We start from the raw sequence: 26,943 nt of genomic DNA, 5'->3' as shown, positions 1-26,943 counted from the left end.
TTTCTCCTTTTTAGGTTATCTTAATGTGAAACTGGGACGTTGGGGGCGCTGTGGTCTAAACCACAGAGCCTAGGGCTTGCTGATCAGAAGGACGGTGGTTCGAATCCCCACGATGGTGTGACCTCCCGTTGCTCAGTCCCAGCTCCTGCCAACCTAGCAGTTCGAAAGCACGTTAAAGTGCAAGTAGATAAATAGGTTGCACTCTGGTGGAAAGGTAAACGGTGTTTCTGTGCACTGCTTTGGTTCGCCAGAAATGGCTTAGTCATGCTGGCCACATGACCCGGAAGCTGTCTTCGGACAAACGCCTACTCCCTAAAGAGCGAGATGAGCTCGCAACCCCAGAGTCATCCGCGACTGGACCTAACAGTCAGGGGTACCTTTACCTTTACCTTTAATGCGAAACTAAATTATTCTATCTTCATTGGGGCTTACTCTCAAATCTATGTAGAAAGTATTGCACCAGGAGTATTTGTTTTACTAATTATTCTTGAGAGGATAATGGCGTCAGCAGAGAAACATTTGCAAATCATTCCAAGCAAAGTACAGTGGTACCTTGGTTTTTGAACAGCTTAGTTCTCAAACAACTTTGAACCCAAATGCTGCAAACCTGGAAGTAACTGTTCCGGTTTGCGAACTTTTTTTCGAAAGCCAAACGTGCTACGTTTTTAGTCCTCTGCTTCCGATTAGAGTGTTCCTCTTCCAGTTGGAGTGTTGCGTTTCTGATTTGAGCCCCCCACTTCCGATTAGATATTTGGAGCTTATATTTGGTGCTACTGTTTTTGCTATTTATTTAATTTTTTTGCATTTTTGTTTGTGTGGTTTTCCCATTTCATTTGTTTTTGTGACTGTGTAGAACCCAGTACAGCTATTGATTGATTTATTGCATGTGTGACTGTGGAAATGGATAAAAGCTGCAAAGTCAAGAGAACCATTAACAGAACAACAATAGAGGTAGTAAAATTCATGTTAAATTCCTGTTTTAGAGTTGTTTTTAAAAGTCTGGAGTGGATTAATCCATTTTGCATTACTTTCTATGGGAAAGTGTGCCTTGGTTTTGGAATGCTTTGGTTTTGGAATGGACTTCTGGAATGGATTAAGTTTGAGAACCAAGGTACCACTGTTCTCTCTCTCTCTCTCTCTCTCTCTCTCTCTCTCTCTCTGTATATATATATATATATATATATAATTTAACATTTGTAAATACAGTATTAGAAAACAAGCCATATTAACACTTTCTAACAAAAAGAAAATATGATTTCATTGTCATATACCATTTTGGTTTGAAATCTTGCCTTCTGGACATGCGGCACAATCATAACAGCAAAATTTTTCGCCTTCCTTCCTTTTCTTCTGATAACCAGGGAGGCAGTGCTCATTGCAAAGAGAAATAGGAGTCACCTATCCATATACAAGAAAGGAGTCTGAGTTGAGGCTTTTCTGTTTGATGGACAGTATTAGGATCAAAATACACCAGAACACTGGTATCTCTGGAAACAATTATGTCAGTTAGAAAGTTATGTAATGCAATGTCAAACTAGAAAAATATTTGACCCCTACTCCCACACTGAATTGTCTTTATGTTTGTGTAGAAAAATATTGTCTAAGACAGCATTTTGTGTAATAAGGATAACGCTTCTTTAAAACACATGGTTTTACAATGTCCTATAATTAATAGATTTTGGGAGAAAGTACTGGATTATATAAATGTAATTGTGAAAAAATAACAATAAAAATCAGAGAATACTATTATTTTGAACTAACTACATGCATAGTGTATAAAATTTGACAAGTAGACAACATGAATGGATTATCCTTACCCTTCCTATGGCTGAAAGACTAATATTGCTGCATTGGAAAGATTAATGTACGACTCCATTTATTAAATGGACTGAAGACCTAACTATGCCTACCATGTATGAGTGGATTGTTTCTAGATATCGACTTTAAATAGACATCTGTAATTAAACTTGGAACTCATTTATACAAAATACACTAGGTTTAAAAACGCAATAGTTAACTGTTAACAATTGTTGTAGTTATCCATTATATCCCCCCCTTAAAAATGCAGTTGGTTAACTGTAAACAATTGTTATAGTGATTTACTATACCCCCGTTCCCCTTTCTCATTTTCTTATTTTCTTTCTTCATTTTTTAAAAAGACTTTTTATATGTGGTATTTAAATTTGCGGGGGTGGAATGATTTGCCACTTATGCAATGCAAATAGAGACTACCCACTACTGGCTCACTAATACATTTTGAAATGCCATATATAAATGAGGTACAGATAACAACTACATTAAATATAGCATTGGGTTCTTTTCTTTTCATTGTTGCACCTAATCCTTCAGTGTAGTAGATGGCCACATTATTCCCATGACCCTGTCCAAAAAAGACAGATTGTATGTAAAAAAGAAGTGATTATTCTGCCAGGCCACATCTATGTAGCTAATGCAGGGGATAACAAGAATGACCAAGATTCTGGACCTGGTTAAAACCTTTGTGCCACATGATCATGTCCTCATGAATGATGAATTTCTTTCCTTCATGAGCATTGTCATCCACCTGCCCAGCTTTAATTCGGAGGAAGGACCTGTTTGGGAATGTGACCATGTTCATGATGTCAAATCCACCTTCCATTTCCCTTTTAGCAGTGAAGGTCACGGATTCTCCAGCTGAGTTGTTAAAGGAAATATCACCAAGAAAAGGGTGAAGCTAATTGAAGGATAAAAAGATGAAATGAGAGGAAGTAAAGCAGATTTTGCACATAATGCCATGATTTTGAAACACAGCTCTTTACTAGTATTGTTTACTAGTATTGTTTACTAGTATTGTTTCTCAATAACCAATAATGAAAAATCATCAATTCTACTATAGTTGATATTGTTACAGAAGCCCAACACCTGTTTCTTTCTTTGCCAAGCTGTGCCAAAAGCGCATGGGATCTCAGGTGCCCACACAGAGTCTGTGTCCCTTTGAAGAACAGAAGACACAGCGGAGGCTGTCGTGCTTCAAGAAATGTGGTTTATTCTCCTATTTTCACCCTCAGTCTTTCATCATATCACAACAAACCTCAAATCCTAGCATTTATTAATGTTAGTGTTTAGGTGGACCCCCACCCCAGTTCTGTAACAATATTAACTCCATAATATGCAAGATGTTTTCACTACCCGCTAAGTTCTATAAATTGGTGGAAAGTTTGGATCTAAAATACTCCTGGAGGTTCAAACATGAGTTAAAATAGATTACACCTATTTCTCAGAACCAAAACTATTTTAAGTAGCATTTGAATAGATGGTTTGAGTAGATAGATGGCTATCTACAGATTTATTGGGGAGAATACATGAGACACAGATCCTACCAAACACAATTTTGGACCACAATCTGATTTTACTTCAATTAAAACTAGAGTGGAAAGTAGGAATAAGAAGATGGAATTTAAACGAATCACTATTGTATGATGAGAAGATACTAGAAGATGCAAAAGAAACTTTGCAAGAATTCTTTAAATTTAATAAAAAGATACAGAATTGTGAATAATTTGGGATACTAGTAAAGCAGTCATCAGAGGATAGTTCATAAAACAAAATGCTATACAAAGAAAAGGGTGAGGGGAAAAATAGAATATTGAATGATTTTTTTTATAAAAAAAGGAAAAAGAATTAAATAAAAATCCAAAAAAGGAAAATATAAAAACAGAAATTAAATTATTAAAATCGGAATACCAAACAAAAATTGAACAGGAAATGGATTGGAATTTAAAAATTTGGAAGCAAAATAATTTCAAATTTGCTAATAAACCCGGCAAATATTTGGCTTGGAAATTTAAAAAAAATGAAAAATGAAAAATTGATAAGTAGGCTAAAAATAGGAGAAAAAATTATAGATGACCCAAAGACAATAATGAAGGAATTTGTGAAATATTATGAAGAGTTATATAAGAAAAAAGAAGAAAATAAAGATATAGAACAATATCTAAAAAGAAATCAAATAGTTGCCAATATAAAAGAAAAAAATAAGAGTTAAATATCCCAATAACTTTACAAAACATCAGAAATGTAATGAAAAAAATGAAAACAGATAACATACAATGAGAATGTTTGGAAATCATTTTAAAACCTCATCTACTTTTTCTTCATATATATATATATATATATATATATATATATATATATATATATATATTCTCCTTTTCCTTTCCTTTCCTTTCCTTTCTTTTCTTTTCTTGTCTTTTCTATTCTCTGTTTTCTTCTTCATAAATTGCATTGTTATGTGTATTGTGAGGTGTACAAGGTATTTTTGCTTCAGTTGCCATCATTTTCTTTTTTGTTACAAACAAAAACAGAGAGTGTTGTATAAATGTTGTATAAATGTATATTTTTAAAAATAATAAAGATCAACATGGGGGGGATGTGCAAGATGTTTTCAGTGAATAAAACATACCATTCCAGATGAGAACCTGGAAATTGTCTTATATTATACTAATGGACGCAATGTGCTATTTTTTATTTTTTTATTTTTTAAAAAATACATTACCTGCCAAGCCTGAAGTTCTTGAAGTTTGAGCATTTTATGACCCCTCCTTGTTCTGTGCCTGGACCTAGTTAAATAAATGTCATGTAAAGCATGAGCCACCACATGCACAGCTTTGTAGATACTGTAGCTGTGACCAGTCATGCGCCTTTCAAAAATTGGATCTGGAAGGCTTTCCAGGTTTTCCTCTCCAGTACATTGTTCACTGATGTCCATGAGGACACTGGGGTTTGGAAAAGTACAGTCAAATGCTTGCTCCCAGAAATCCTTCAGAAAACCACCTCCATCTCTACCATCCATTTTTATGCTCTGAAGAAATTCCTTGAACCCAATAATTGTTTTTGAGTGAATTGTGAAGCAAATGGCACCTTGGAAGAGATCAAGATCCCAGGTCCTTTGAATCCCCAACAATATGAAATCTACCTGAGTTGTTATGATCCAAACCTTTCTAAGTGATGATCTGTTCACATTTTCAGGATCTCGCAGAATGACATTAGCTGTCAGCCATATAGTTGCCATAGATTCTCCATAGATGATGATTGTATTGGCCTTGTCATCAGTAAGATCTGTATAATGACTTGACAATGAATCACACAATTCATTCCACATATCAAAACGGGGTAATTTTGGGAGACTTTGTGTGAAGGCTGAACACATTCCATTTTGGGAAAGCAAAGGTTCCATAGTCTGCAAGAAATTTTGTCCGCTCTCATCATCCACAACAAAGAGTCCAACCCATGTCCACCCAAAATACTTAAGCAGGTTGATAATCCCCATGTATTGGTGGGCTTCATTAGGGACTATGCGGTAGAAGCAAGGGATGCGACTTGTATCACTATCCTCTTTAGTGGGAAATGAACCATAAGTGAGCTAAAGGAAATTGTACAGATATTGCAGAAGTAAAACAGGAGAATTCTTTGTGAGCACATGCTTGTTTATTCAACACATAGTTGAAGCAATTGGTAGTTTCTGTGTGAATTAAATCCAGCATCCTTGCTAGTAAATTTTTCTACAGTTATGAAAATCCCTTTCCCAGGTTGACCCACCTCTCACTACAGAAAATGGGAACTATCTTAACATTTGAGGCAATCTGTAGTGAATGGTGTAGTCTTTTAGATATTTTGTGTTGTTCAGGGCTTAAAATTGTCCAGGCCTTAGACACTAATATGAGCATCTTGAATTGGACTCACAAATGAATTGGACCCATAAATGAACTCATAAATGAACAGAAGTATAGATTGTGGAAATCATCATGTCACCACATTCACAAACCCCACCTGTGGAATCTTGTAGAGGGATATGGTGTCAGCCATATGGAAAGAAGTGTCATAGCTAAGACCACCGATGATGGCTATGAGGTTTTTCTGAGTGTCACATTTGTAGTTCAGGATGAAACGATGTGATTTGAAGAGCAAGTCAAGTGTGGTACGATAGGTCATCTTTGCATCGTAGTAGCTGTCATAGATATGGAACCCAAGAGTGATATTGGGCATTATCTTGGGGTTCTCGTTTACCTCTTCTACAGCAAATGCTAAGGCAAGGACATGCTGGTAGAATTTTGTCATCATACTGCACATAAAGTGAATAATTTGAGAAATTCAGATGGGAACTGTACAATACAGTACAATACAACCTACATCAATATTGGTCATTTCTATCTCAAACTATTTCTGATTGAAATGGAATCATTGTGTATATTTTCCCCCTTAAGCTATGGAACAACCAACTGTCAATAGAAAATGTGTGTTTCAATAGGACAGTTGTATACCGCACTGTATTCTAATATACCTGCTGTTAATCTCCTGGTTCCCCTTCATGGATCACTGCCTTGCCGTGGCGAAGGGGCTTGAAGAACTCAAAGAAGCTATGAACTATGCCGAGCAGGGCACCCAAGATGAACAGGTCATAGTGGAGAGTTTTGACCAAACGTGATCCACCTGGAGGAGGAACTGGCAAGTATCCCTGCCAAGAAAACTCCATGGACAAAGACAACAGGCATATAAAAGTTATGACGCTGGAAGATGAGCCCCTCAGGTCAGAAGGCGTCCAACATGCTACTGGGGAAGAGCGGAGGACAAGTACAAGTAGATCCAGAGCTGATGAAGCGGCTGGGCTAAAGCCGAAAGGACGTTCAGTTGCGGATATGCCTGGAAGTGAAAGGAAAGTCCAATGCTGTAAAGAAAAATATTGTATAGGAACCTGGAATGTAAGAACCATGAACCTGGGTAAGTTGGATGTGGTCAAAAATGAGATGGCAAGAATAAATATTGACATCCTGGGCATCAGTGAACTAAAACGGACGGGAATGGTCGAATTCAGTTCGGATGACCATCATATCTACTACTGTGGGCAAGAAACCCGCAAAAGAAATGGAGTGGCCCTCATAGTCAACAAAAGAGTGGCGAAAGCAGTACTGGGATGCAATCTCAAAAATGATAGAATGATCTCGATACGAATCCAAGGCAGACCTTTTAACATAACAGTAATCCAAGTTTATGCACCAACTACTGGTGCGGAAGAAACTGAAATTGACCAATTCTATGAAGACTTACAACACCTTACAGAAGTGACACCAAAGAAGGATGTTCTTCTCATTATAGGGGATTGGAATGCTAAAGTAGGGAACCAAGAGATAAAAGGAACAACTGGCAAGTTTGGCCTTGGAGAGCAAAATGGAGCAGGGCAAAGGCTAATAGAGTTCTGTCAAGAGAACAAGCTGGTCATCATAAACACGCTTTTCCAACAACACAAGAGACGACTCTACACATGGACATCACCAGATGGGCAGCATCGAAATCAGATTGATTATATACAGTCAGCAAAAACAAGACCTGGAGCTGACTGTGGCTCAGATCATCAGCTTCTTATAGCAAAATTCAAGCTTAAACTGAAGAAAGTAGGAAAAACCACTGGGCCGGTAAGATACAATCTAAATCAAATCCCTTATGAATACACAGTGGAAGTGAGGAACAGGTTTAAGGATTTAGATTTGCTGGACAGAGTGCCTGAAGAACTATGGATGGAGGCTCGCAACATTATACAGGAGGCAGCAACGAAAACCATCCCAATGAAAAGGAAATGCAAGAAAGCAAAGTGGCTGTCCAATGAGGCCTTACAAATAGCGGGGGAGAGAAGGCAAGCAAAATGCGAGGGAGATAGAGAAAGATACAGGAAATTGAATGCAGATTTCCAAAAAATAGCAAGGAGAGACAAGAAGGCCTTCTTAAATGAGCAATGCAAAGAAATAGAGGAAAAAAACAGAATGAGGAGAACCAGAGATCTGTTCAAGAAAATTGGAGATATGAAAGGAACATTTCGTTCAAAGATTACCATAATAAAGGACAAAAGTGGTAAGGACCTAACAGAAGCAGAAGACATCAAGAAGAGGTGGCAAGAATACACAGAGGAATTATACCAGAAAGATATGGATGTTTCGTACACCCCAGGTAGTGGGGTTGCTGACCTTGAGCCAGACATCCTGGAGAGTGAAGTCAAATGGGCCTTAGAAAGCACTGCAAATAACAAGGCCAGTGGAAGTGATGATATTCCAGCTGAACTATTCAAAATTTTAAAAGATGATGCTGTTAAGGTGCTACACTCAATATGCCAGCAAGTTTGGAAAACTCAGCAGTGGCCAGAGGATTGGAGAAGATCAGTCTACATCCCAATCCCAAAGAAGGGCAGTGCTAAAGAATGCTCCAACTACCGCACAATTGCACTCATTTCACACTCTAGCAAGTTTATGCTTAAAATTCTACAAGGAAGGCTCAAGCAGTATGTGGACCGAGAACTCCCAGAAGTGCAAGCTGGATTTAGAAGAGGCAGAGGAACCAGAGACCAAATTGCAAACATGCGCTGGATTATGGAGAAAACTAGAGAGTTCCAGAAAGACATCTACTTCTGCTTCATTGACTATGCAAAAGCCTTTGACTGTGTCGACCACAGCAAACTATGGCAAGTTCTTAAAGAAATGGGAGTGCCTGATCACCTCATCTGTCACCTGAGATATCTCTATGTGGGACAAGAAGCTACAGTTAGAACTGGATATGGAACAACTGATTGGTTCAAAATTGGGAAAGGAGTACGAAAAGGCTGTATTTTGTCTCCCTGCTTATTTAACTTATATGCAGAATTCATCATGCGAAAGGCTGGGCTGGATGAATCCCTAGCCGGAATTAAGATTGCTGGAAGAAATATCAACAACCTCAGATATGCAGATGACACAACCTTGATGGCAGAAAGTGAGGAGGAATTAAAGAACCTTTTATCGAGGGTGAAAGAGGAGAGTGCAAAATATGGTCTGAAGCTCAGCATCAAAAAAACGAAGATCATGGCCACTGGTCCCATCACCTCCTGGCAAATAGAAGGGGAAGAAATGGAGGCGGTGAGAGATTTTACTTTCTTGGGCTCCATGATCACTGCAGATGGTGACAGCAACCACGAAATTAAGAGACGCCTGCTTCTTGGGAGGAAAGCAATGACAAACGTAGACAGCATCTTAAAAAGTAGAGACGTCACCTTGCCAACAAAGGTCCGTATAGTAAAAGCTATGGTTTTCCCAGTAGTGATGTATGGAAGTGAGAGCTGGACCATAAAGAAGGCTGATCGCCGAAGAATTGATGCTTTTGAATTATGGTGCTGGAGGAGACTCTTGAGAGTCCCATGGACTGCAAGAAGAACAAACCAATCCATTCTTAAGGAAATCAGTCCTGAGTGCTCACTGGAAGGGCAGATCGTGAAGCTGAGGCTCCAATACTTTGGCCACCTCACGAGAAGAGAAGACTCCCTGGAAAAGACCCTGATGTTGGGAAAGATGGAGGGCACAAGGAGAAGGGGACGACAGAGGACGAGATGGGTGGATAGTGTCTTCGAAGCTACAAACATGAGTCTGACCAAGCTGCGGGAGGCAGTGGAAGACAGAAGTGCCTGGCGTCCTCTAGTACATGGGGTCACGAAGAGTCGGACACGACTATACGACTAAACAACAACAACAATCTCCTGGTTGACTTTTGCAGCCCATTTGATTATTATTACTAATAATACTTTCTCTCTTAGTAGGATACTTTTTTATCTTTGGTAATCAATAAGGCAGATAGAACTACTATGAGGAAATTTTGGTTCACTGTACCAAAATCTACAATGAATAGAGAAATTGGAGATTCATGGAAGATTTTGTTTTTATTTTACAACTCTTTAGAGAAAAACAAAGTTTCCTACACCAGCTCTTAGGTGTCAGTGATAAGAAATTCCCTATCACTGACTTTACAATCTAGAATTAGGGGAATATGGAAGGACTCAGACGGCAAGCGAAAATGCTTACTGTGGTAATTCAAACATATTCTCTGAAGGGTGAACCTTGAAGAACTCTTCATAGAAAGTATAACAGATCTGAGAGGCAATCCCACCAATAATGAAGTCACCTGGCTGATACCACTCGTGTGGAATTGGAAATGGATTGTGAATGGGACACTTCATAGTATCTACTTTTCCCATAGTAGAAAACAACAGAAACAGAAAGACCAATAGCCACCACATCCTGGCAGCCTATCTTCTTTCCACATCCAGATTCCCCTTTGTCTATCAGTGACAGCTGACTGACTTAAACAGATTGCAGTGGATGATGCCTGGGTCTGCCAATACAGCAGCATAAGGAAAATCCACAAGTCTTATTTTAGAACCAAAGCATTATAGACACATTCCTTAAATGTCATCTAAGAATGCTAACACTCTGATTTCAATTCTGGCCAACAAATAAGGGAGGAGAAACATATAAAATTGATAGAGCCCTTCCTTTCTCTTGCCCCTACCCTTCATGGTACAGAGACTTATTTATTATAATCACTTCAGGCTTGCTTATTGTCTGATTTCTAATTGCTTCCTCCATTGGTGAACAAATTATAGTGATTTGGAGAACTGCAAAGAAAGAGAACTTCTTCAATGCTTCAACTCAAAGGGGCATTTCTTTTTGTAAGAAACATTGGGTTGTGTGTTTTTCTGAAGTCTGTGCACATGTTACCATTATTCCTTAGTGGCACAAAAAGTGCCAATTTGTTTACAGTTTCCATGGGAAGCAAAAACCACAGGGAAGGTCAAAATGAAATAAATTTATTGGGCATTACAAAGCAACAAATCCCAAATTAAAGATCACCGCCAAACTCCAGGTTTACCAAACACTGGACAGCTCACATTTCTCAGGAGAATAGACATGAAGCACAATACAGTTGTGTCATAAAGGTGAGGGGACCTACAGGGCAATCATACACAAAATTAGCTGATGTAAAATTAAATCACACAGGGATAAAGTACACTAGATGCAAACTCAGAACTTGACTACTGTTGGCAGAGCTGCCCAAACCCTAGCAAAAGGAAAATAAGCCCACCTCTAGAATAGCCAGTCAAGAGACAGGTTTGTGTGATACAAAATCTTTATTGATAACAGAAGTAGCAAAAGCATTCACACTAATTCACTGCACAGAAGTACATGGTTTCAACAATGTTAAATCTTAGATAATAACTTTGGTTAACATAAGCTTTTTAGCTACAAAGCTAAAGCCTTCCTCACCAGGGGCACCAATTTTCTCCCCACATAGAGGGGGCCTGGAGTCACATGACCCGTCCTGCCTCCACCCTGACATACCATTGCTCACCTGGGGGGGGGGGGGATGGCAGCCTGCCTCAATATTGGGGGGCGGGTAGTCCCCTGTCCAGAAATACTGAGAGGGCTGAAGCCCTTTCTGCCCCCTATATTTGGTACCCCTGTCCCTCACCATATATCCTAAAACCATATCCTAGAATGGTGCTGATCCTTCTCAACCTATTTCACCCTGCCACTGACTGGACACTCCCTCCCTCATCCAACTCCAACTTCCTTAGCTCTTATTCAATCACTATTCACTTCCAACATTCCAGGCACACCCTCTCCCATCCTAATACTCATCTAATATGCTTGTCTACATATTTAGCACAATACAAACAAGAACAGACTGCTTTGAAATAATTCCTTAAATATGTCTCTATATCAGAGCATATCAGCCCAGTTAGATTGGTGGCATTTAAATAATAAAATCATTATTATTATCCCTGCTTTTATTTTCCAAACTACACATCATCAGCATTCTAGTTTCCTAGAGACCAAATCTTCACTGTCAGTCGAACAGCACTCTAAAATAAACCTGTGAAGTAAGAGAGGATTTATTTCCCCTTTTTGCCTTCATGAGAACTGCAAATATAAGTCAAATGGAAAGGACCATTGTCTGCATGCACACATTTTGAGGTTTTCTACACACTTTGAGATATGCTACAATCAATCAGCATATTTTATGAAAGAAAACTAAAACAAATTTCCAAGAGCCAGAAAGATACACATTTCATTTTGTTTTGTGCCATCTCCTTGTATAACATAATTTCTCAGTTTTCTTCATACCAGGTCAACCATAGATGATCTTTCTAAACTTGATAATATTTTGAAAACTGATCAATTTTTACTGCTCAAATTGCATCACAATACAGTTCTTCCTTTTTGCTAGTTTCCATGCCCAGGATCTACCACTTGAGCCAGTTACATGAACTTGGATTGGCATTGGAAAAGCAGCAGGTCCACTATGGGGAGGTTGTAGTAAAATGACCTTTCATATATAACAAAAGCATGGAGGAAAATCACAAATGTTCTTTTTAATTCTTTCTCCTTATTAGTTGCTCTCTGTTGTTCAGCTTGGGCCTCAAGACAATGATGTAGCATTTAGGAGCAAAGATGCAGCCCAATATCCCAGCACTGGAGGCCAAGATGGAGATGAGCTCCACCACTACCATGTATTTCCCTTTGGTGCTCAGATAGGTTGGAACAAAAGAAAGCCAAACACTGCAAAACAGCAACATGCTGAAGGTAATGAATTTGGCTTCATTAAAACTGTCAGGTAATCTGCGGGCCAGAAATGCCACAATGAAGCTGGCAACAGCCAGGAGGCCCATGTAGCCCAGGACACAGTAAAACAGGATCACGGACCCTTCATTACATTGCACAATGATTTCTGTGGTTACAGAGCGCATATCTACATCAGGGAATGGGGGAGATGTCATCAACCACAAAGCACAAACAATAGATTGAATTAAAGAACAGGAAATTACAACAGAGTAGGTCAGTCTTTGCCCTACCCACTTCCTCATGCTAGACCCTGGCTTGGTGGCCATGAAAGCTACAACTACAGTGATTGTTTTGGCCAACATGCAAGAAACAGCCATAGAGAAGATCATGCCAAAAACAGGTTGTCTGAGAATACATGTCACTTTTCCAGGTTTGCCGAGGAACAACAAAGTAGAGAGGAAACAGAGCAGAAGAGAGACCAGGAGAGTGTAGGTGAGGGCTCGGTTGTTGGCTTTGACTATGGGGGTATCTTTGTGCTTCACAAAAGTGCCTAACACCAGAGTTGTGAGAAGAGAAAAAGAAAGAGCTACGGAAGCTAAGCTGATCCCAAAAGGCTCTTTATAGGAAAGAAAGCTCAGAGTTTTGAGGATGCATTGGCTTCTCATTTTGTTTGGATATTGATCTTCTGGGCATCTGAAACAGTCATCCATGTCTGAAAAGAATAGAAGTAGGTCAGATTCGAAAGACAATTCATAAGCTTTTTTTGCCTTCCATGTAAGCATGCTGATTCTTAGTGAGTAGGTGTCAATGTAACATTGTATTTTGACAGACCACCAGGCTAAATATTGCTATTATCAGTACCATTATGTGCCAAATATTCTTGCTGCTGCACCAATTTAGGTTTGTTGAAGAGATAATGGATGAGGCCCCACAGCTAATTATATCATTCATTATTTTACATAACCCAATGCACCACTTTAAAATTCATCAAACTTGGTCAAAGGAAACTTTTTGCTTTTTTTATGTCCTTCAGTGATATATCATATATCATCACTCAAACATTTCCTATCTTGAACTAACATCAATCTCTCCTGAATTTAAGATTATTAATAGGCTATAACTGACTTCACAGCATTATTTTTAAAAATTTGAATTAATCAATCCACACCTACAATAAAATGTACCATGTGACTCAACATCTGCATCACACTGACAGATAGTTCCGTATCTTTGAAATTATGCATCTTATATGAACCAATCACATACCATTCTGAAAAAGATGTGATGCAAAAATAAAGTATAGCAATATTGTCTTATGAAGAAAGTTTTTGTTAGTGGGAGGAGGTTTGTTAAGTTACAATAATATAGTGTTTCACTGAACATCGAGGATTTAAGAGAATTGGCAATTATGTAATATACATTTGTATTTTTCAAAGGAAATGTAGTATAGCTATCCCATCTTTGGGAATCTACTTGGTCTAACTTTGGGATGTTCATTGCATGGTTACCAGTCTTACCCTTACTGATCCAAGTAGTTATGATTTCACTACAGTTTCTAAATTATCCTTCTGTAAGTTAGATTTTGCTGTTCTTGTTCCTTAACCTACTTTATCTTCTCATCCATAAATGTCAAAAAGTTCTGTTGAGTACATTAATTTTATTTTCTCCACATATATGCCAAAGACCTATTCTTGACTCTTAAATATTATTTGTGCTGATATGTGCTTAATGTGGCATTTGCTTCAGAAGGAACTGGGGTGAAACAGCTATCAGACCCAGAACCTGCGGCATATAATCAAGTTTAGATCTCACATCTGACCAGATTGAATTAGTCATCACTATCATCATTTCTATTATCACTTGTCTGTTGAGGTTATAATAGTCTTGCTTAAACTGTTTCTATATGTCTACTTTTTTGGATATGGTCAACTAAATAATCTGGTCTTCATTGAGGCTTACTGCCAAACCATAGAGATAGCATTGCACAAGAAATATTAGTTTTACTAAGCACTGGAAGTCAGCAGAGATATATTTGCACTTCATATCGAGCAGGATAGCTTATTTACATGCACAGCATGGCAAATAAACATCCAGTCATAGCTCTGGTTACGAACACTGTTGTGCATTTCCGGGTTGCGGACCGCGATGAACCCATAAGTAAACATTTCTAATTAGTTCTTAAGCAGAATAGTAACAATACTTTGTGATGAAAATAAAAATGATTTCTTTCTCATGTACCATTCTTGTCTGAAATCTTGCCTTCTGGACATGGAGCACAATCATAGCAGCAAAATTTTTCACCTTCCTTCCTTTTCTTCTGATGACCAGGGGGGCAGTGCTCATTGCACACAGAAATGGGCATCACCTATTCATAAATAGGAAAGGAATTTCAGGTTGTAGAAGTTCTCTTACTGATTTTTTAATAAAATGAATTTTTACATGGAATCTAGCTTTATCTGCAGTCCAACCTCCAAGTCGTCTTGCTTTCTAACATCACCAAAAGTTGTTTTTGATGTTTTCTATTCGTATTTAGAGATGCAAAGGATTGGCAGAGGGGTTTCACACGTTAAGGAAGATTTTATTCAATTGCGATTTATGCAATGGAGACAGAGATAACCCAATGCTGGCTCACTAAACATTTCATTTAGATCCCTCAGATGAGGCTTTAATCTGCAACAAATATACCGCTGGTTGCTGGTGGTTCAGTGTTTCAGCTTGGCTTTCAATGTGCTAGTTATCTGGGTCTTTAAGAGCCTGACGCACATATAACATGACAGAAAATACAACTTTGCTTTTCAACTCATTGTTGTGCCTAGGCTTTCATTCTGCTAGACAGCAGCATTATTGAAGTTTTCAATAGGAAGATAGAGGGTTTGCAGAAAAAGCAAAAATTTCTGGTAGGACATATTTGTAGGTTACAGCAGACTCCCCAAAACCCAAGAATCACTGTTAGGATCCCGACCTGGTTAAAACCTGGGTGCCACACTATCATGTCTTCATAAATGATGAATTTATTTTCTTCACGAGCATTATCATCCACCTCACCAACTTTGACTCGAAGGAAGGACTTGTTTGGGAATATGACCATGTTCATGATGTCAAATCCACCACCTATTTCCTTTTTAGCAGTAAAGGACAGTGTTTCTCCAGCTGAATTGTTAAAGGAAATGCCATGAAGGTAAATGTGGAGCTGATTGAAAGATTAAAAGACAAGGGTGGGGGGAATTAAGATTTTGAATGTAAAGAAACACAAAAGTGAAAAATCAACTATTTTCCATAGAAGATAAAAACCTACATTATACATTGACGACACAATGTATTTCCAGGCCAGAATGCACAATACATAACATATATATATATATATATATATACACACACACACACACACACACAAAGCTTTGTAAAAAAAAATGTGGAGTAGCAGTTCACACATATTTATTTATTTATTTATTTATTTATTGCAAAAGATAATATTGACTTATTTTCAGCATATTACCTGCCAAGGTCTCAGATCGTGAAGTTCAAATATGTTATGACCCATCCTTGATCTGTGTTTGGATCTCTTTAAAGAAATGTCATGTAAAGCATGAGCCACCACATGGACAGCATTGTATATACTGTAGCTGTGGCCAGTCATGCCCATTTCAAAGAGTGGATCAGGAAGACTCTCCAGTCTCTCATCTCTTGTACATTGCTCACTTGTGTCCATTGACACATTGGGGTTTGGAAAATCACAATCAAATGCTTGCTCCCAGAAGTCCTTCAGAAAACCATTTCCTTTCATCCCATCAGTCTTTATGCTTTGAAGAAACTCCTGGAACCCCAGAAGCTCTTTTGAGTGAATCGTGAAGCAAACGGCACCTTGGAAGAGAACAAGAGGCCAACTCCTTTGAAGCCCTGTCAACATGAAATCAATCTGACTTGTTATGATCCAAACTTTTGTAACTGATGAAATATCATTATTTTCATTATCCTGTACAAGGAAAATAGCTGTCAGCCATATGAGTGCCATAGATTCTCCATAGATGATAAATGTTTGGGCTTTGTCATCTTTGACATCCTTGTAACCTCTGAATAATACACCATAAACGTCATCAAGGTTATCAAAACGAGCTAGTTTTGGGAGCCTTTGTGTGAAGGCTGAACAGATTCCATTTTTCGGTAACAATGGTTCCATAGTCTGCAAGAAATTTGCTCCACTTTCATCATCCACAACAAAGATTCCAACCCATATCCATCCAAAATGCTTAAGCAAGCTGATAATTCCCATGTATTGATGGGCTTCATTTGGAACCATGCGGTAAAAGGAAGAGACATGAATTTCACCCCTCTCCTCCTCCGTGGGAAATGAGCCATAGGTGAGCTACATAAAAATGCACAGATATTACTGAAACATATTATGAGCAATGATTTCAGCTAATTTTCTTCAATTACTGAGATATATTCATGATTCAAAGAAAACTTTCATCAATCATAGTAGATGCTTTCTAGGAATATGCCTCTCTTGTTTAAGTTTTGTTTATAGACACTTTCTAAATCTTGTGATAATTCATGCCTACTCTTCAACATCAGGTGCTGAGGATGCTTACAATAATTTAACATACAATAGAAAAAAGAGCAGCAGCATGGCAGCTGTTTCCAGTTACCCTTATCTTTTCCCTTGGAAGCCTCATAAAAAGCTTTTTAAGGTGAAGGAGTGTAAGCATCATTAAAGGAGGGTTATTTCTAAGACAAAGGTGAAATTGTGAAGCTCCCTTCTTTTTGCTATTGGGTGCTGCATATTAAGTAATTTTGTATGTGTATTGGAATAGGGATGTTTGGTATGTCTTCAGGAGAAGGGAAGGTTAAGGGAAAAATGTTCACAAATCTGGAGTCAAGTCCCTAAGACAGTTGAATGTCATCTTGTATGCCTTTCTTCTTGCAACTTCTGTGGCCAAGCTGGTGCCAAAAGTATTACTCTGTTTTCCTTTGGACCATATCAGCAAGGCTGGGAGGTCTTCTCATCTGGGCAGAGTAGGTCTGGACATCCATACACACAGCCCAGGTTTGTGCCCTGGGGAGGTTACTTCAGTGTTGCTAGTGCAGCCAAAATAACAAAATAATTATTCAGAGATTTGACTTCACCCCTGTAGGCAAACTCCATTGTCTCTCAAGAAAGATAGATGCCAATAACAGTCACTATTCTTTTTCTGTGTTACTATGAAATTGTTGTTTTTATTGTTTCGTTATGGAATTATGGAATTGCTTTTGTAGTGTTTATCTGAAATGCTTCCGTGTTGCTTTGTGGCATTCCACTTTGAGCATGTATGTGTCTCTCTGTGTGTAGAAGCAACATACAAATAAAATGAATGAATGGCAATCAAGAGAGTAAGGTTGGTCCTAAAATGTAAATATAATGTGAAAATTTAAGTTGAAGAAGTGCATATTTAAAGAGCACATGACAAAAACTATACAATGAAGGCACTAGACATTACCCTGCAGATAATTCCATATTTTAAGGGCTGGCACAGATAATGACTTTTCTTAGGCATCACCCACTAAACAAACTGGCAAGGTACACCTTAAAAAAAAAGGTTAAAGTTATGGGAGTTCTAAATGTATAATCTGACCATGGGGCACTTGGGGAGGAAGTTTCAATTTAATGGATTAATAATGGCTGGTAATCCAAATCATAGAATTGTAGAGTTGGAAAATACAAGGCAAAATAGCAAGGGCAAGGAGAGAGGGAGGAAGGGTAGCGGGACTTTGCTCATTGAGAAACAGATATTTGCTTCTAATGGAAGGCAATAATATCACAAACAGCATCATTCATATTATTGTTCTTGTGGAGAGGGATTTTGAAATAATAAAGACACTGCTTTCTTCCAGCTTGGTCAATTTTCCATGTTATTAACCTCAGAGAATGATTCTGAAATATTTTATTGTCCTTTAATTTCATTTGCAGTTTCTTCATTGCATTGCTATCTCAGTTTTTCAGTGCTGGAACTAACTGCTAGGTATCTTGTGCTAGCCCTTCCTTCCCGCTGTATAGTCATCCTACTGGTTAAATATTTAATATCAATGTTTTATATAGAACATTGTCAAAATTCAGGAGTCATTATGCTGCTTTCTACTGGCTTGGTCAATTTTCCATGTTATTATATGAAATACTTTTCTTTTTCATTTGCAGTTTGTTCATTGCACTGCTATCTCAGTTTTTCAGTGCCAGAACTAACTGCTAGGTATCTTGTGCTAGCCCTTCCTTCCCACTGTATATTCCTCCTACTTGTTACATATTTTTTAAAATGTTTTATAAATTCAATAGAAAATGCCAAAATTCATCTCCTAGAAATCAGTATGCTGTTTCTGCTCTTCAGAAATCCTACCTGTGGAATCTTGTAGAGGCCTATATTGTCTCTGATATGGAAGGATGTATCAGAGCTAAGTCCCCCAACGATGGCCATGAGGTTTTTCTGGGTGTCACATTTATAGTTGGGGACAAATCTCTGTGATTTGAAGAGCATGTCTAATGTGCTACGATATGTCATCCTTGCATCATGATAGCTATCGTAGATGTGGAACCCGAGAGTGATATTGGGCAAGATTGTGGGGTTCTCATTGATCTCTTTCACAGCAAATGCCAAGGCAAGTATGTGCTGGTAGAATTTTGTCACCATGCTGCAAATGAAGTAAATTAGTATACAATTCCAGAGTAGAATTCTGTAGTGCATAAAAACAACATTCCACAATTTTGACCATGCTTGTCTCCAATGATTTTTATTTAAATGAAATTATGCCTTTTGTAATTCATTTTTCTAAGCTAAGGGACAACACATAGGTGATGAAAATGTATGATTCATCAGGGCATCTTCTATTCTGCACGGTACTTTGACACACCTGCTTTTCAGCCCTTCCTCAACATTTGCAGCTCAGTTGATTTTTTCAATTAAAAAAATCTTTCCCTCATCCTTCTCTTTTGGTAGCTGAATACTTCACATATCTCATGAAGTGCTTTCCAACTCATAAATGTCTTTTTGCTATAATCGTTTACCTTGTATAACCTGAACTGAATTCAATGGGACTTTTCTTTGATTGGATGGATATACATAGATGTGTTGATGCTCACTGGCTCTGTATGGGCGATTCTGCCAATTTCATGTTATCATGTTTATATTTCCAATCTTAGATTCAGTTCTTCACATTTTCACATCAGCCCAATGGACACTTGCTATATGAAATGTTGCCTAATATACTGATTCCTGTAAAAACCTCTTTTGAGGTTGTTGTGGGGTTTTTGCAATATTCTCTAGCATGAAGTATTGTGATTAATACATGTGTTTTATGTGCACTTAACTGCAACATATTTTTGGAAAAATTATTTTTCTGGAGCACTTTAGTCCAGGTTTCAAGGGGTCCATAAATGCAGTCAAGTGGTTCGAAGGACATTCACATTAAATACCTGTGATTATTTTTATCAGTACTTAATTGAATTATTTTGTTGGTATGTTGTATGTATGTGATTGAATTTTGTAGATTTCGATGCCATTCCAAATGAAATATATTAAAATACAATATAAATATAAAAGAAGCAGAAATGTACAATTAAAAATCTAGCTCAGCAGCTTATAAGTGTCAGTGTACAGTCTCAACCATCAAGCTTTCAATGTTAAGGACATGACAGAGAGAGAGAGAGAGAGAGAGAGAGAGAGAGAGAGAGAGAGAGAGAGAGACTTGTTGGGTAGGAAGGAAACACTTACTATGAAACGTCGAACAGATTCTGTGAAGGATTTTCTTTGTAGAAAATTTCAGAGAAGATGTGAAGGATTTGAGAAGAAATCCCACCGATGATCAAGTCCCCTGGCTGGTACCACTCATGAGGAACAGGAAAAGCATCTTTCATTGGACACCGGATAGTATCTCCTTTGCATACAACAGGAATTTGCAGGAACAGCAACACCAATAGCCACAGCATCCTAGCAGTTTAATTTTTATCCTCTTCCAACAAATCTCTTAAGGAGAGCTGTTTCCCAGTCTATAGCTGTACTGAAATTATATTTAGATGTTTTCAGATGTTTTAGTCATTTTATAGTTTATGTGTTTGTTGACCTAGTGTAGTGGTTAAGAGCGATGTACTTGTAATCTGGTGAACCGGGTTCGCGTCCCTGCTCCTCCACATGCAGCTGCTGGGTGACCTTAGGCTAGTCACAATTCTCAACCTCACTCACCTCACAGAGTGTTTGTTGTGGGTGAGGAAGGGAAAGTGGATTGTTAGCCACTTTGAGACTCCATAAGGGGAGTGAAAGGTGGGATATCCCTCCCAAACTCCTCTTCTTCTGCTGCTGCTGGATTAGCCGTATTGGATGAAGCCTAACAATGGAAATAAAAATAGTGATAAATCTCAAAGAGTGAATTGTCAGCTACATATTAGAATCAAATCCTGACAAATGCATGCCTTGATGTATAGATAAGAGTGTCAGCACTCATTAAAGTCTTGACTCTTTTCAGCTGCCAACAGAAAGTCTCTTAAGATTTCACCAAGTGAACTACATATAATTATTTGGATAATTGCTGGAAGAGATAACAATTTTCTGAATATTTTGCCTCAGAGTCAAACTTTTTGTAATAAACATGTTTTTCCAAATCTGATTACATATTGCCTCTGCCTCTTAGTGCCCCCCAAAGTGGATTTTTTTCAAAGCAAGCAAACTGGAAAGTCATGGTGAAACTATTTACTTTGTGACTGCAAAGCAGGGATTTCTAAATCTCATGATTTAGATGTTACAGCAAAAAAGAGCTGAGTACAATCAGTTTTCTGATGACACCTTTCCCCAAATTTCCTAACGCTCAAATCACAAGGACCACATCATATAATTAGCGCAAGGGAAACTAGGAAAATGGTCCTCTGGAGCACCCCACAGCACAACTTCTACAGTGCTGAAAGATTTTTAGTCGCACTGACTGCAGCCAAAACCAACCCCAATCTACCCTGTGAGGAGGAGGTTATCACTCATACCTGTCCTGGATTGACGCCGATACTACTCAACCCAGAACAAATCCCAAAATAGATGTGCCTGGCGAGGCTATTGTTAGTTTCAGGGATAATACTGCTCCACAGCAATATTGAGGGTACTTAGAATCCATTGATTCAATGTCTGTGTAAACCCCACCATTACACTATGAGGCAAGAGCCTCAACAGGAGTGCTAGGCATGTCAGTGACTTCCAGTCAGCGCCAGCGACCGTAATGGCGGATTTCCTCCGATCTCTGGAGGAAATCGGCTTCGTGGAGCAAGGGTTCTACTGCTACGGCGAAGCGGGGACCCGAAAATGTCATAGACCGAATGGAGCAAACAGCACGCAGACCTAGTGGTGGGAGGAAAAAATCCTTAAATAAGAGACACGGGGGAATGATTAATGGACTTCAATGTCTGTACACTAATGCGCAAAGCATGGGAAATAAACAAGATGAGCTTGAGCTCTTGGTGCAGCAAACTAAATATGACATAATAGGAATCACTGAAACCTGGTGGGATAAGTCCCACGATTGGAATGTAATAATGGAGGGATACAATCTATTTCAGAGAAACAGACCAGACAAAAAAGGAGGAGGAGTGGCGTTATATGTCAGGGATGTGTATACCTGTGAAGAGTTCCAAGATTTGGAACCTCAAAGCCAAAGTGAGAGCATTTGGGTCAAAATTAAGGGAGAGAAGAATAACAGTGACCTCATTGTGGGAGTTTACTATAGATCCCCAAGCCAAACGGAGGACATAGATGATGCCTTCCTGGAACAGATGGCCAAGCATGCAAAAGGAAGGGAGGTAGTAGTAATGGGGGACTTCAATTACCCGGATATTTGTTGGATGTCAAACTCAGCCAAGAGCATAAGGTCAAACAGATTCCTCCCTGGCCTTGCAGACAACTTCATTGTCCAGAAAGTGGGAGAAGCAACAAGAGGAACAGCCATTTTAGATCTGGTCCTAACCAATGTTGATGACCTGGTTAGTGGGGTAGAAGTGGAAGGATCATTAGGCGCGAGTGATCATGCTCTTCTGAAGTTTACTATACAGTGGAAAGGAGCAGCCAAGCATACTAGGACTCAATTTCTTGACTTTAAGAAAGCCGACTTCATAAAACTTAGGGAAGTGCTGGGTGAGATCCCATGGACAGTAATACTAAAAGGAAAGGGAGTTCATGATGGCTGGGAGTTTGTTAAGAGGGAGATAGTAAAAGCACAACTTCAGGCAATACCAATGAGACGGAAACATGGAAGGTGCCTAAAGAAGCCAGGGTGGCTATCTAAAGAACTTTTAACTGAGTTAAGATTAAAAAAGGATGTGTACAAAAAATGGAAAAGGGGGGAAACCACCAAAGAGGAATTCAAACAAATAGCCAGCACGTGTAGACACAAAGTCAGAAAAGCTAAAGAACAGAATGAACTCAGGCTTGCTAGAGAGGTTAAAAGCAACCAAAAAGGCTTTTATGGGTATGTTCATAGCAAAAGGAAGAACAAAGAAACAGTGGGGTCACTCAGAGGAGAAGATGGTGAAATGCAAACAGGGGACACAGAAAGGGCTGAACTCCTCAATGCCTTCTTTGCCTCAGTCTTCTCCGATAAAGAAAACAATGCCCGACCTGAAGAATTTGGAGCAAATGATTCAGCAGAGGAAACACAGCCCAGAATAACTAAGGAGATAGTACAAGAATACTTGGCTAGTCTAGATGTATTCAAGTCTCCAAGGCCAGATGAACTGCATCCAAGAGTATTAAAAGAACCTGCAGATGTGATTTCAGAACCACTGGCAGTGCCCCATGATAATCAGGTTTGCCTGATTACCCCTCCCCCCCAGCTGATTGGGGGTGGTTTTGGCTGCAGTCAGTGCTACTAAATATATTTCAGCTAAGTAAATTCAATAAAACACATAGAACATTAAAACTAAATAATTGAATTAAATACTGATAAAAATAAGCAGAAATATTTAATGTGAATGTCCTGCAAACTACTTGACTTCCTTGACCCCTGGATTAAAATGGTTCATAAAAATAATGTCTCCAAAAATATGTTGCAGTTAAGTGTACATAAAACACATGTATTAATCACAGTACTTCGTGCTAGAGAATATTGCAAAAAACACACAATAACCTCAAAAGAGGTATTTACAGGAATCAGTATATTAGGCAAGATTTCATATTACAAGTGTCCATTGGGCTGATGTGAAAATGTAAAGAACTGAATCTAAGATTGGAAATATAAGCATGAAGTATGAACACGATAACACGGAATTGGCAGAATCTATGTATAACCATTCACTCAGAGAATAGTCCCATTGAATTCAGTTCAGGTTATACAAGGTAAACAAGTATAGCAAAAAGACATTTATGAGTCGGAAAGCACTTCATGAGATATTTGAAGTATTCAGCTACTTAAAGAGAAGGATGAGGGGAGAAGAATTTTTTTATTTAAAAAAAAATCAACTGAGCTGCAAAAATTGAGGAAGGGATGAAAGGCAGGTGTGTCAAAGAACCATGCAGAACACAGATGCCCATGCGCCGCTCACCCCCGGTCTGTTCCGGAGCCTTTAAAAAGGCTCCTTTGCAGCGGGGGGGGGGGGGCGCAAATGGAGCCCGCCGAGCCTTCAGTTCACAGGCTTCCCCACCTGTGATTTTTTTCATAGAATCATAGAATCATAGAATCATAGAGTTGGAAGAGACCACAAGGGCCATCGAGTCCAACCCCCTGCCAAGCAGGAAACACCATCAGAGCACTCCTGACATATGGTTGTCAAGCCTCTGCTTAAAAACCTCCAAAGAAGGAGACTCCACCACACTCCTTGGCAGCAAATTCCACTGTCGAACAGCTCTTACTGTCAGGAAGTTCTTCCTAATGTTTAGGTGGAATCTTCTTTCTTGTAGTTTGGATCCATTGCTCCGTGTCTGCTTCTCTGGAGCAGCAGAAAACAACCTTTCTCCCTCCTCTATGTGACATCCTTTTATATATTTGAACATGGCTATCATATCACCCCTTAACCTCCTCTTCTCCAGGCTAAACATGCCCAGCTCCCTTAGCCGTTCCTCATAAGGCATCGTTTCCAGGCCTTTGACCATTTTGGTTGCCCTCCTCTGGACACGTTCCAGTTTGTCAGTGTCCTTCTTGAACTGTGGTGCCCAGAACTGGACACAGTACTCCAGGTGAGGTCTGACCAGAGCAGAATACAGTGGCACTATTACTTCCCTTGATCTAGATGCTATACTCCTATTGATGCAGCCCAGAATTGCATTGGCTTTTTTAGCTGCCGTGTCACACTGTTGGCTCATGTCAAGTTTGTGGTCAACCAAGACTCCTAGATCCTTTTCACATGTACTGCTCTCAAGCCAGGTGTCACCCATCTTGTATTTGTGCCTCTCATTTTTTTTGCCCAAGTGCAATACTTTACATTTCTCCCTGTTAAAATTCATCTTGTTTGTTTTGGCCCAGTTCTCTAATCTGTCAAGGTTGTTTTGAAGTGTGATCCTGTCCTCTGGGGTGTTAGCCACCCCTCCCAGTTTGGTGTCATCTGCAAATTTGATCAGGATGCCCTTGAGTCCATCATCCAAGTCGTTGATAAAGATGTTGAATAAGACCGGGCCCAAGACAGAACCCTGTGGCACCCCACTAGTCACTCTTCTCCAGGATGAAGAGGAACCATTGATGAGCACCCTTTGGGTTCGGTCAGTCAGCCAGTTACAAATCCACTGAGTGGTAGCATAGTCAAGACCGCATTTTACCAGCTTCTTTACAAGAATATCATGGGGCACCTTGTCAAATGCCTTGCTGAAATCAATGTAGGCTACATCCACTGCGTTCCCTTCATCTACCAGGCTTGTAATTCTGTCAAAAAACGAGATCAGGTTCGTCTGACATGACTTATTTTTCAGAAATCCATGCTGACTATTGGTGATCACAGCATTCCTTTCTAGGTGCTCACAGACTGTTTGCTTAATGATCTGCTCCAGAATCTTCCCTGGTATTGATGTCAGACTGACTGGGCAGTAATTATTTGGGTCCTCTCTTTTCCCCTTTTTGAAAATAGAGACAACATTTGCCCTCCTTCAGTCTGCCGGGACTTCGCCTGTTCTCCAGGAATTCTCAAAGATGACTGCCAGTGGTTCTGAGATCACATCTGCCAGTTCTTTTAATACTCTTGGATGTAGTTCATCTGGCCCTGGAGACTTGAATACATCTAGACTAGCCAAGTATTCTTGTACTATCTCCTTAGTTATTCTGGGCTGTGTTTCCTCTGCTGAATCATTTGCTCCAAATTCTTCAGGTCGGGCATTGTTTTCTTTATCGGAGAAGACTGAGGCAAAGAAGGCATTGAGGAGTTCAGCCCTTTCTGTGTCCCCTGTTTGCATTTCACCATCTTCTCCTCTGAGTGACCCCACTGTTTCTTTGTTCTTCCTTTTGCTACGAACATACCCATAAAAGCCTTTTTGGTTGCTTTTAACCTCTCTAGCAAGCCTGAGTTCATTCTGTGCTTTAGCTTTTCTGACTTTGTGTCTACACGTGCTGGCTATTTGTTTGAATTCCTCTTTGGTGGTTTCCCCCCTTTTCCATTTTTTGTACACATCCTTTTTTAATCTTAACTCAGTTAAAAGTTCTTTAGATAGCCACCCTGGCTTCTTTAGGCACCTTCCATGTTTCCGTCTCATTGGTATTGCCTGAAGTTGTGCTTTTACTATCTCCCTCTTAACAAACTCCCAGCCATCATGAACTCCCTTTCCTTTTAGTATTACTGTCCATGGGATCTCACCCAGCACTTCCCTAAGTTTTATGAAGTCGGCTTTCTTAAAGTCAAGAAATTGAGTCCTAGTATGCTTGGCTGCTCCTTTCTGCTGTATAGTAAACTTCAGAAGAGCATGATCACTCGCGCCTAATGATCCTTCCACTTCTACCCCACTAACCAGGTCATCAACATTGGTTAGGACCAGATCTAAAATGGCTGTTCCTCTTGTTGCTTCTCCCACTTTCTGGACAATGAAGTTGTCTGCAAGGCCAGTGAGGAATCTGTTTGACCTTATGCTCTTGGCTGAGTTTGACATCCAACAAATATCCGGGTAATTGAAGTCCCCCATTACTACTATCTCCCTTCCTTTTGCATGCTTGGCCATCTGTTCCAGGAAGGCATCATCTATGTCCTCCGTTTGGCTTGGGGATCTATAGTAAACTCCCACAATGAGGTCACTGTTATTCTTCTCTCCCTTAATTTTGACCCAAATGCTCTCACTTCGGCTTTGAGGTTCTAAATCTTGGATCTCTTCACAGGTATACACATCCCTGACATATAACGCCACTCCTCCTCCTTTCTTGACTGGTCTGTTTCTCTGAAATAGATTGTATCCCTCCATTATTACATTCCAATCGTGGGACTTATCCCACCAGGTTTCAGTGATTCCTATTATGTCATATTTAGTTTGCTGCACCAAGAGCTCAAGCTCATCTTGTTTATTTCCCATGCTTTGCGCATTAGTGTACAGACATTGAAGTCCATTAATCATTCCCCCGTGTCTCTTATTTAAGGATTCTTTCCTCCCAC

General features: G+C 39.2%; 1 protein-coding gene across 1 annotated transcript; it reads right to left on the bottom strand.

The window, feature by feature from the left end:
• Nucleotides 1–91: 91 nt before the first annotated feature.
• LOC310747110 (uncharacterized protein) lies at nt 92–26,943 on the bottom strand. The gene is made up of 2 exons (XM_083581444.1): nt 24,028–26,943; nt 92–131 (listed from the first exon to the last, which is right to left on the bottom strand). Exon 1 carries the CDS (start codon nt 26,903–26,905, stop codon nt 25,460–25,462), a length of 1,446 nt encoding a protein of 481 aa, XP_083437570.1. The 5' UTR covers nt 26,906–26,943; the 3' UTR covers nt 92–131; nt 24,028–25,459.

The sequence above is a fragment of the Podarcis filfolensis genome (genome assembly GCF_964270895.1).
Source record: "Podarcis filfolensis genome assembly, chromosome: 13".
Lineage (NCBI taxonomy): Eukaryota > Metazoa > Chordata > Lepidosauria > Squamata > Lacertidae > Podarcis > Podarcis filfolensis.
The sequence above is the reverse complement of the archived record's forward strand: the minus strand, read 5'-3'. Positions and strand labels throughout refer to the sequence as shown.